General features: G+C 42.4%; 1 protein-coding gene across 5 annotated transcripts in view; it reads left to right on the plus strand.

Moving 5' to 3' along the window:
- The first annotated feature begins 500 nt into the window (after positions 1-500).
- The window catches only part of HDX (highly divergent homeobox), a 48,676-nt gene continuing 36,790 nt past the window's right edge, over positions 501-12,386 (plus strand). The window contains exons 1-3 of one of the 5 annotated variants that reach the window (XM_071758286.1): positions 501-649; positions 3,687-3,833; positions 7,889-8,035. In XM_071758286.1, coding sequence (XP_071614387.1) covers positions 7,889-8,035 — 147 coding nt within the window. In that variant the 5' untranslated portion in view covers positions 501-649; positions 3,687-3,833. Of the gene's footprint in view, positions 650-3,686; positions 3,834-6,862; positions 7,010-7,888; positions 8,036-12,386 lie in introns of those variants that run through there. The other 4 variants (XM_071758285.1, XM_071758281.1, XM_071758282.1 and 1 more) reach the window with 4 other exon arrangements.

Raw genomic sequence — 12,386 nt, forward strand, 5'->3', positions numbered from 1 at the left:
GTTCTGAGGTGATCTCCCCTGCACTCTGAGGCAATCTTCCCCCATGCTCTGGAATCTCCCCTTGAACTTTGAGGTGATCTCCCCATCGCTCTGAGATGATCTCCTCTGTGCTCTTAGGTGATCTCCCCCTGTAGTTTGAGGCAATCTCCCTATTGCTCTGAGATCTCCCCCATGCCCTGAGGCAATCTTCCCTGTGCTTTAAGGTGATCTCCTCCTGTGAGAGATCTCGCTCTGAGGCGATCTCCCCTGTGCTGTGAGGCGATTCCCCCGGTGCCTTACGCCGATCTCCCTCTGTGCTCTAAGGTAGTTCCCGTGGTTCTCCGAGGCGATCACTCCCAGCTCATCCCTCCCCGCCACGGCCCCTCAGAACGGGCACCGTGCGCGCTCCCGCCTCCTCCCCTCCGCTCCCCCCCCTCCACACCCCGGGCGAGGGGCGGGGGCGAGCACTGTCCCGGCCGGCGCTGATCTCACGCTGCTATTGGCCGCTGTCTGCGGCTGACGTCACGATCATGATGAGAATTAATGATCGGAGGCGCTGATTTCATTGTGTGACGCCGGGACCGACCCAGCCGAAACCGGCTGAATCCTGGAGAAAACCCAGCCCAGTCCCCCCCCCTCCCCCTGCACCAGCCCCCCGATAACAGACACGGTAAGCCCGCCGCGCTGAGCGCTGGGAGGGAGGGAGTCCCCAGGGGAAGGGGGGGGGATAGCGGGGTGAACGCCGGGGAGGGGCGCGGCGGGCGGGGAGGATGATGATGATGATGATGATGATAATGATGATAGTGATGATGATGACAGTGATGGCAGTGATGATGATGATGATGATGTCTCAGGGCCAGCGGCCTGGCGGTGGGGGAGGGCGGCCGGGCGGGCCGGTCCGCGCAGAGTCGCCCCATGCGCGCATGCGCACTGCCCCGGCAGCCCGGCGGGAGGGAGTGGGGATATTGGGGGGGAGGAGGGTGCATCCTCCGAGGCGCTGCGCATGCGCCCTGCGGGGAGGCTGCGGCGCCTGCGCGCGGGGGGTCCGTACCGTGAGCGGCGTGGCGTGGGGGTCACCCACTCGTGTCACTGCCCCTGCATTGCACCCTCGGGCAGCTCCTCGAGGCTGGGGTGGAGGCTTTGGTGAGGAGGGGTGAGAGGACAGCGTGACGTTAGTCCTTGGTGTGAGGGCTGTGGGGCAGGAGGGGGTCAGCAGCCAGGGAGCGGCACAAACCTTGTGTCCCCTCAGGACCTCTGCCTGTCAAAAGGCCACGTCAGAACCCCTGTTCTGGGACCAGAGAGCCCGTGGTGGTGGCAGCTGAGTGAGCAGGGTCTCTGTCCCTTCGCTGTGGGGTTTTCCCCCTGAGGTGTTCGCCGGTGGTGTGGGGGCTGAGGGGCCTATGGCGGCCTGGAGGGATCCTGGTGCTTGGGCAGGTCTCGGTTCTGGAAGTGCTGGTGCTGCTTGCAGGCCGGTTGCCTTCGTCAAAACCCTGTTCCCCTGCATTCTGTTAGCCCTGGGCTTCTGGTGCCATAGGTCCCATCGTGTGAGACTGACCAGAAGCAGTTCTGTACCTTCCCAGTCAGACTCTTGAAGCAGCACACGTCTTCAGAGTAAAACTGCATTTTACTGTCCTTTTTTTTGTTTGTTTGTTTGTTTTCCTGACAGCTCTTACAATGGCTTGTGGGCTTGATAAATGTAAAACATGTGGCTAATGCAGTTGAAGGCAGAAGTCTCATTTGCATGATGAAAGTGGGAAGGGATGCAATGCATCAAGCTGCAGAGTTGTGGTCAGAGGTTATGATGTTACTAAGCTACTGAGAGCTGTCTAATTTGTCCCTGTTAAAGGGATGGATTTTATAGGTAGAGCTGTAATGCAATACTACAAATGATGTACTTACTGGAGAGTTGTGCTGTGAGTCATGGATTTTTAAAAGTAGTTTTACGAGCTGGTCTGGGTATTACACCCAACCATAAGCATCATCTCCTGCACTTGTAGTTGTAACTATTTTGGCCTGTGTAGGAAAGAGGCAGTAACCTACAAATTCAGATTATTAAACATTCTTGCTTGATGTACATCCCGTATGTCCCCACCTAGTGTGAAAGCTGGCAGAGCTGGTGGTTTGTTTTTTTCCTTTTCCCTTGGATCGTGCAAAAAAAAGTTTTTGGCAGATGTGGAGGGCAAATTAGGTGGTAGCTGGTATAGTTCAGGTTTTTTAAGCTGTAGTAATAGTGTCACTATTGCAGTCTTGTTTTATTTACATATATAGTAGCTTTCTTAATTGAAGTTGCATTTTTTTCTCAGGTTTATGTTGGTTCTGAGTCTTGTGATTTTGTACCACTGGACGTCTACAAAGGGAAATAAAAAAGGAAATAAACTGAGGAGTGTGCTGATATTCTTATTGTAGCTGTTGTGGATAGACAGACTAGAACAGCAACAGGCTTGCAGGCTTTTATGTGTGAATCCCTGACGGTTTTATAATGCTTCATACGATAAAGATTTTTTACACTTAGGTACTTTGTGGTGGCTTGTTCTCTGCATTAATTTTTAAAAAATTAATTATAGTTTCACATGAAAGGCATGAGAGGAATTAAGACTATAGAGCTATATACTTTAGGCAGAGTTTTCCCCCCTTCTTTATGCTTCTGTTTTGTTGGTTTTTGCTTTTTTTTTTTTTTTTTTTTTTTTTTTTTTTGGCCTCCAGATTTTTCAAGTAGCCACTGCAAAAAAACCCAGCTAAATAACTCTTGAATTTTTATTTTTTTTTCATCAGGAAATCATTGATACAGGATTATTCCCATTTTCTTATTGTTCTTTCTTTCTTTTGTTCTTTTTGTTCTTTCTTTTGTGATACCTCTTGACACCAAGTTGTTTTCACTAGTTTCTAAAAATACATTTCTGGGCTTCACTAGACTTCCCTGGAGAGAGTCTTAATTTTGGTTGTTGAAAAAAGTAACTAGAGTGGAAGAAAACCCAGGCATTTGCAGCAAAACGTGGGATAATTGTTCCATGAGTTACCTTTTTCATGGAGCAAACGCACTGCTACTTCAGAAGCAAACTTGGCTTCAGCCTTTCTGTGTTCTCCCTCTCCACTTGTCCTCCCTCCTGCACAGGAAGGTGGATGTTGTGGCAAAAGTTGCTCAAGCAGCTAAAGTGTAAAAAAGTTCAGCTGTAAGAATAACCTTCATCTCTCCTGAGGAGGGTGATGGTGTAGGAGTGTCCTTCCTGAGGCTCCTACTCAGCAGTCTTGGAGAAACTGAAGAGCATGAAGTTCCCATCTTTGTCCTTATCACTTTCCAGCCTTAGATCTCTCACTGACCCCAGTTGTTGATTTGTTGTTGGATTTTTTCTACATCTGACCCTATAGAGAAAAAGTCCTTCTGGGTTTACAGAAGGTTCAGGAGGTTTCCACCAAAATGGAAAGCTGAGTGGTGTTGATTGGCCCAGAACACATAGCAGGGCTGAAGGAAGGACTTGCAGGAAACCTGCTTTTTCATCTGTCCTAGAATATTCTCACAGAAACATACTTGTCCAAATTATTAGCAGAACAGGCTGGTGTTGAATCCTTAAAAATACTTCTTTGCCATCCCCCATCTTTTACCAAAGTGAGAAAAAGACTTTTGTTTCTGGAATTTCAGTTTGCATATTGTTTTCCCTGAATTTAATGACTTTCACAGAGTTTTCTTCTGTAACAAACTCTCTTTTCAGTGCCAATGTGTTGCCAACCAGCGTGGACACCTGGCTTCCCAAAAGCTCAAATGCATGTTTTCTAAGCTTGGCAAGTCAAGATCAAAATGAAATTATGATAAAAATCCGTGTGGATTTCTAACTTGGAGTCTGAGGTTCAAGACAAAGGTGAGAAATCCTGAGGGAACTGAAGTGCTTTGTAGGTGCACAAATTGGGAGAAGGAGTTTATTTCCTTTGAAGTTAACTCAGCCTGTTAGGAGGGGGTTTGACCTGCTGATGAGACTGATGTGGCTACCTGAATGCTTAATAATTTCAGCACTTTTTAAGTTATTTCCCATATTAGAGAAAGTGTAAGAATTAATGTCTTAGTCTGTATAACTGTGAAAACCCATGCTAAACTGGCAGTATGTCTCAAAAAAAATTCAAGCAGTGCAATCCTTTGAATGCACCCTTCATAAATTTGTCTCAGAGACAGTTCCACTGTGTTCTTACAGATGTTTGCTTGCTCAGGGTGCTGTAGATAAATTATTAGGTCTGAGGGCTGTAAAGCATGGGAAGGTTGTGACCTGTGAAGATGGGCTGGGCAGAGGCAGTGCTTCATGGGTTAATGGGATGGTTTTGGACTTTGTGGCTTTCAGTAACTGGCTTGTTCAGTACTGGTTGCTGCTTTAAATATTCCAAATAAGCACTTAAGAACTGCTGATAGCAAACTGATTTCCATCTGGACGTTACAGATCAGGTATTGTCAGTGGGCTTTTCACCTGCTACAGAAGGACCACTGCCAGATGTCCTGCACACCAGGGAGCTGGTCCACAGGCACCAGTGATGGATGCTGAGGTTATTTATCACTTCTCTGCTGTCTGGGGCTTAACATCTTGTTAATAACCATATTATATTAAGCAACTGTAGCATTGTTCAGAATCTTAAGGGATGCAATGGCATGGCTCGTTGCAGTGGACCTGTAGGTCCAGGGTTTTTATGTTAGGTTTTTTGGACCTTTGTATTTTGAGTAAAATTTGAATCATGTTTTCTGTGTAGCTGCCTGCTGAGCTTTGTGTGTGTGCTCTGTTTCATTCTGCACCTTGCCTCTAAATTTTTGTTGCCTTTGGTAAAGGCGGTTAAAAAAAATATTAGTTGATTGGGAGAGCAAAATTAATAAGATTTATTTACATAGCTAGATAGACAATGATATTTTAAAAACATTTTAATTTTCCTTCTATGGTTTTGGTAAATGTGTTTGAATAGGTGGGGAAGTGGTACAGAACTGCTTATTGACTTAGGATTTAGTCTGTGCTAAGCATTAGTAAATTCTTAGCTGAAAGTTGAGATGTGGGAATGTAAACACCAGTTACAACTCAGCTTCCATAACTGCATTTCTAGGGTCCTGCAATCAGTTTATTTAAACCAGTTTCTGATGGCCTCTGCACACTTATCCTGAGCTGCACTTGACTGGATTCAAGGCAGAAGTCACTAAGGAATCTGAGCAGTGTTTTGCTTGGCAGGTGTAGTTAACAAACTGCAAAAACGAGGTGTTTATTAAACCAGACCATGACCTCTCTTGAGCTTAGCTAGGCAAAATCTGCCATGCAGTGCTTACAGGTCTATCTGAAGATCAAGAGATTTTGTGACAGTGCTCCACCTCGTCCTTATCTAAAGTGCAAATGTCAAATACAGCAACAGTAGTATTTTAGCTCAGAAGTGACTTTGGATACAGAAATCCACGTAATTAAAACTTGTGTCCAGGACCTGACACACATCTTCCCTTGTAGGTTGCCAGGTCTGATTCTAAAATTTTATCTTGCAACTGGAGGAGTGTTCATTGCAGTTGAGAAACTATTTGGAGAGCAGACTTCTTTTTGATGAGCCTGTGGATAGGAATGTTGGAGGTATTGAGTGACAGTTTTCACCTGGATCTCAAAAGACAGAAGGTTGATAACTATTTCTGCTGATATAATTTGTGGGAACTGATCTCAACTAAATAAACCAAGACCACTGGTGCTGAAAGAGGAGGAGACAGAAGTGAAAGGTTGGCTCTGCCAATCATGCAGGAAGAAGAATCACAAAATTAAATTCTGTATTCTTGAGAAGTAGCATAAGTCAGTCAGTGGCTGCATCATCATGCATATCCACAGGGGTGACCAGGAGACAGTTCTTCACTTTATAAAGTACATTTTAATGAACTTTATTGATTTGTTAATGCGCTAATAATTGTCTTCTCTTTTGATTGCTATAAATTTCCTTAAGCAGTGGAGTCTTCAGAACAAGAGTCTCCTTGGTCCATATCTTGACTGAGACTGAATACACATTCTGGGGGGGGCAAAATTCTGGGCAGAGCCCGAATTGTAATGCATGTGGTCATGGTGCCTTCAGTAATGCTCCAGGTTGAGAGAATAAACAAGAACTGGGAGCAGAGATAAAGGTGGGATTGAAAAATCATCTTCTCTTTTAAGTGTAATTGAAAAGAAAACAGTCATTTTTGCAAATTGGTAGTTAGTGATTTTCCTGTTTAAAACTCTGAAGACAAAGCTCTGGCCACAAGCATTTTACTCCAAAATTCTGTATTTTAATGATTCTATGATATTAATGTTTTCCTTTAGAGAGGCCTTTGGAACTCTAATACTCATTAACATTACGTAGTGTAGTTATCTCAATTACAGTAATGTGAAAGGAGCTGTGTGTCTGTTCATGCTTTTTGAGCCCTTATTAATGATATTTGTTATAAATGAGAAGCATTTCTTGTGCAAAGATGAAGTGTGTGGCCACTCTTCTCCTTTCCATCCACAATTACCAAAACCAGTAACAAAGCTTGGTGGTTACAACGGGTTCCCTCCTCCCCTTTATTCTCCTACAAGGTGATTTCTTTGCTTTGTGTTGATACATGTACTAGAAGTATTAAAACCAACTTATGGCTGGTGACTTTTTTGCTTTCTGAGACACAATGTGGGGTGCAGGTTTTTCCTTGCCACCTCTTGTGGCGCCTCAGCTGGTGGCCTCCTGTTTGGGACAAAATACACAAAATACAGGCCCTGTTCTGGGAACCCTGTGATGATGGGGCTCATCTTTTCTTAGGTGTCACTAGATGCTTCTATTCCTTACCTGTAGAGACTATGGAAAAGGAGCATAAAACTTCAGTGTGAAGTTAGGGAGCCTGTTCTGAACTTGGTAATGTTTAATGTTTTACATTTTCCAAGCTTCTTCATATTTTCCTGCCCAGTGTGGTGGAGTGGGGTGGCTGCCACTGTCCCCACACAGCAGAGCTCTCTGGGGGGTGACCCAGTGCTGACCAGGCTGAGAAGACCTGAAGGGTTTTGCTGCAAATCTGGCAGGAGTCTCTTCATTCCGGGTGAGCATGCTGGAAAACTCAGCACTGCTTTGGACAAAGCAAAAGGGAAGGAAGGCATCCTGAGGTCCTGTAGCCAGCATTGGATTATACCCCTGTAAAACAACACATAACTCTTCTTAAAAAGCCTGATTTATAGCCTGAGGGTAGGGTTTCACTGTAGCTTGAACCTTTCTAAACACAGGCTATGATTTGGGTGGTCCCTCATTACTGTTAATTTTTAGCACTGCAGTGGGCTGGAGCAGAGCTGTCTGACGTTCCTCTTCTCTTTGTTTTTTTCCCCCTGAGTTGGTCTCCAGTTGGAGAAGAGGAAGATTGGTCCTTGATCTTTGTGACTTTGCAGGGGGAAGTGCCAGAAGCAGCAGCAGGACTAGCATGAGCAGCTGTAACAGAGTGTAGGGTTTGCTGAAGTTGAAGGAAACTTTAGCTGTTCCAAAGAGTCACCTTTATTTTATTTCAGTTTTTGTCTCTTTTTGTTTTTTCGGTAGAGGAGGGGAAACAGACCTGCTAATATTGGAGCTGCTGGTGTTACTCTGTTCTGCCTAATGCCCCCTTTTTTTTTTTAAGGGAGAAACTTTGTCTTTGAAACTAAAGGCTCTAGGACTTAGCAACACAATGTAATATTTATTTCCTTATGAAAGGCTGACAGTGTTTTTCCAAATATATAGTTCACCTGTTCAACTTGAGTCTATCACAAAGGAATCACTAATGCTGACTGTAGCAGGTTTTTTTGGAAAGTAAGTAAAAGTGTTGGTAAAGGACTCTGTAAAGAAAACATGTCAACACTTTGTGTTATCACAACAAGAATAAATGAGAGCCTGTGCTTTCTGCAAGTGCTGAAGTTTTTATTCCAACTTTCAGAGTATCTTCTTTTATTTTTAGATGAATCTGCGTTCTGTATTTACTGTAGAGCAACAAAGGATATTACAGCGCTATTATGAAAATGGAATGACAAATCAAAGTAAAAATTGCTTTCAGCTCATATTACAGTGTGCACAAGAAACTAAACTGGACTTCAGTGTAGTCAGGGTAAGTACTGAGGCCTTCCAAATTTATCTGTTAAATTTAGACACGTTCATTTCTTTACCTAAAATATCTGCAGAGGACTGGAGTCTCTTAACTTCATACTTGTCTTAAATCAGACTTCAGCACGCATGTGTGTTGTTCATTTTTATCCAGTGAGCCTGCTCATAGTTTGTTTCTGATGAAATGTCTTTGCATAATTGCTGTATTTAGCAGGGGCCTGGATTGCACAAGGAGTGATTTTTTAAATTATTTTTTTGTTTGGGGTTTTTTGTTGTTGTTGCTTGTCTTTTTTCATGTTTTGGTTTGGGATTTGGGGTTTTTTTATTTATTAAATTGCAAATTAGATTGCCCTACAGAAACCTTGTGCAATGTATTGTATCAAACAAAGGTCATGTTGTAAGGAAACTATTCTTAAGTTAAACAGATTTCTATAACCTAATGTATTTGGAGGAATAATTGTGGAAGTATTTCTCTTGACACACTGTCACATTTGTATTCTGTGTCACAATCATAAATATTGTGGTTATTTACAGTGAGTATATTCTTTTTGTATAACAGAAGAATGTCACCAGTGCTAACAGTTCTTCCAAATTCTATGAATTCCATGGGAAAGGAATTAATAATCCCTTTGTGAAACAGTAGACAACAAAATGGCTGTTGTCTCAGAGCAGAAATAGACATTTTCAAGCATTAGCTGAAAAAATAACAATTGTAGTGGAGCTACCATGAGTTGCTGCAGCACTGGGCACTGAAGAGGAAGAAGTAAGACTGGTCTTGGGGTTTTTTAATTGGTTCACCAGTGGCATATGGACAATAACAGCCTCCCCTGCTCCCTAATTCTTACCTGAATTTCCCTCCCTTAAAATAATCTGGAAATATTAAAACTTACTTTCTGAGCTCTAGGTGGTGGGAAGTTCTGAAAGTCAGCCAGAAATTTGGACTCCCTGGAACAGTCAAACAGTTGTAACAGGAATCTGGATGCTGATGATGCAGTCAGGGCTTGGTTTTCTATTTTTATTCTGATTGAAGGACCTAGAGGAGGCAGCCTGTCTGTCCTCTACTTGCACTCTTCATTCACTTTCCATCTTCATATATTCCCTTCCCTGTTTCCCTTAATGCAATAACATAACTTGGCCTTTCTCTGGAGTTTTCTTCCCTTACTGAGCCTTTATTTGCAAAACTTAACTCTTCCTGCTTGTCAAGTGCAATGGAAACCTACCCAGCATGTGTTCTGCAGTTGTCCTATTTCCTTATGGTCTTACCCTTCTCTTCTTTACACCTCTCCTTTCTGCCTCTCCTAATGCCTTTTTTTTCTACAAAACTCTTGGACAGAGATCAGTGCTTCTTTGCACAGTGTCTAGCAAACTGATACTTGAGTTGCAGCTGGCACTTGCAGATATGACTATAACAGGAACATGAATTCCCTGAATGTAACTGTTGCAATTCAAATGTCATAACTCCATGAATATTTTTTTTCTCTAAATCAGCATTTCTATAGCCTTGTTCCATAGAACTACATCCAGTCTTTCCAGTTTTGAGCTGGGCTGGAAAAAAGAAAAGTCCAATTTATGGTTTGATGGATTTGTTTTCTACTCTACAGATTTTATCACTGCCATCCATAAAAATATATTCTTCCTTTCAAACTTAGGAAATGTGGTAATTACTCCAGAAAAAGAACATGTCCCTCCTTAAATTTATAGAGGTGTATTCTACCTAGGCCAGGTGTGAGTGGCCTGGTTGTGAATATTGGCCCACTTCTGCTGGTTGCTTTTTGTCTTTACATGAAATGTGAGCCATGTGACTGGACAAAGTGCAAAAGTCTGATTTTTTTTTTTCCCCAGGTGGGTTCTCTCCATGGTGCAACACCAGATGTCAGAACAGTTACAGCTTCATTATCCTTTTCTACCTCATGAAAGATTTCCTGAGGACATATAATTTTCAGGTTTAGGATGGAGTTTCTGGTCAAAACTCATGGCCAGATGCCACTGACAGTCCCTCTGTGGTCTGTATCTGGATTGTGGCACGTTCTGAAGTTCCAGCTCTTCCTGGTTCAAACTGGGAATGTAAAACCAAGGTCTCTTAAATCCTAGGTAAATTTCTTAGCATCTGATTTTTGATTTGTCATCCCTTCTGGGAGCTTCTTCTCATCCTAAATTGAAGTTAACAATTTCAGTAATGTTTCCATTGTTGGTGAAAGTACTCCCCAAACTTACAGGCTGGGGAGCTTGACTGAAAAAAAGATTTGTGTCCCTTTTCTCAGTATAATTTGTAGTTGGCTGCTCTGTCACATCCCAGATGAATACCAAAGCTGTCAAGCAGTAACAATGTGGAGCTTCTCTTTCAGAGTATAGTTTCATATAATTCTCTGGGATAATGCCTATGACAGTGCTAAAAATTGGAAGGTTTGTGCTCTTACCCTTTTTCCAGCTGTGTAGTTTTCTTCTTCCTGTACTGAGCATCTTTTGCATTCACTCAGTTTCAGAGTATCCCAGTTGAATTTGCTAACCTTGTCAAAACTTTTGTTCATTTTTCTTTTTGCTGATTCAGTTTTATGGCTTTTGGGGGAGTTGCACTCGCTGATCATTCAGGTGGGTGCTTTTGGTGGAATGGTTGGAGCAAAATGCTGGGGACCTGATAAGGAGAATTAGGACCCTTCCAGCAGTGGCAAATATGACTTGGGTTGTCCCACAAAACTGTGCTTTAATCCCAACTGAACAGCAGGACTAGTAAATTACTTGGATTTCTTTAAATGCATTTTTTTCCTTGGAAGCCATGAGAACAACTTCAGATTTTAGTTTTACACTGTTGGAAAAGTTTAGGGTGAAATATCTTTTCCTAGTCCAAAATGTTCAGTGTCTCTAATCATAATTTCTAGCTTGAAAGTTTACTGACTGAGCAGAAATTATGAAAAAAAAAGTGATTTTCTAAATTTGTCTTATGCTATTAAGGAAAGTAACTTGATATCCATGGCTGTAATTGATGTATTTAAACTTGATTTTGAGGAGAGAAATATTATCACTCATAACTGGGATTTTGCTGTGTGCAACAAATCATGCCTCAAATTAGACATGTTGTAAAATTTGATGACAAAAATGAGTGGGATGAAATGGGAGAGCACCATGCTACAGTGTGGCATGGATGTGTATGTTTCTGGAGAAAAATCTGTTTACTTCCTGAGCAGGTATCGGTATGTGAAGAAAGTTTTCCTTCTTTCAGGTGATGAGATGGAAACCTGAGACAAGAACTCAGTGGAGTTTGCTTGTTATGGGCTGAAGGAGTTTATTGATTAAATATTGAGTTATTTATTGTGTGGCTGAATGTTGAGGTCCTGCTTTTGGTCTGGTTCTAGCAGATGATATCCAGAGTGGTGCAGAAAACTGTCATTGGAGCTCTGTATGTGTATCTGATCCTTTATAAACATCAGAAGCAGAGGCAAAAGCCTATTTTTTATTCTTTGGCACTTGTATCCTGCATGCTTGTGCCTTTATATTCAGTACAGACATCCTGGAGTGAAAGAACTGATCTAGTCTTGTCTCTCTGATCAGGAAAGTTTCCAGGAATAGTTAGGTGGTGCTTATGCTTGCAGTGTTAAGAGCTGATGCTTCCACCAGATTACCTCTCTTGAAATACTGAAGTTGATGTTTCCCCTTCAGTTCTTTCAGCTTTATCTTAATGTGTTACTTGCAGGACAGGCTTTTCTGTTTAAAGCAGCAGGATATTTTAACCTCTGCACCACTGCCACAGTGCCTGCATTTTTTCAAATACTTTTTCCTTTACTGTCTTATACACAAAGCTGTTGACTGTCACTGTCACTTTTGGAAATGTCCATTTTAGCAAACTTCATTTGGAGTCTAATCCCAGTAGTCCTAATCTTGTCCACCAGTGTCTGTCAGAAGCAGGTTTTGTCATCAGATCTTGACTTGGGCAGCTGGCAGAGGAGGAATTAGTCCGTAGGTCTTAATAATTCACAAGATTGCTTTGTAATTGCCTAACAGAAAGGGCTCTTTTACTTCCTCTCTCATCTAAACCCAAGAACTGTCAGTTTCGAAGGTCGTATCTCCCAGTTATTTGGTTACAAAAGTTTAGCTGCATACCTCAGCAATGATTCTGCATCCCAAGGAGCTAAATATTAAAAATTTAAATGTGGGGGAATTAGTCACAGAGGTGTCAGTGAAATATATCTTAAGGGTAACTTTGGGTAAGGGGCAGTCTCAGGATTTTTGAGAAACTGGAGCTTTGGAATCAAGACTGATTCTCTTGTGTATCAGTGTATGAATCCCAGTTACAGGAGACATGGATTTCCACCCTGTGTTGTTCAGACTCTGCATAATCAGTAAATTATTTACATATTTGT

This window comes from Heliangelus exortis, chromosome 14 (genome assembly GCF_036169615.1).
Source record: "Heliangelus exortis chromosome 14, bHelExo1.hap1, whole genome shotgun sequence".
Taxonomy (NCBI): Eukaryota; Metazoa; Chordata; class Aves; order Apodiformes; family Trochilidae; genus Heliangelus; species Heliangelus exortis.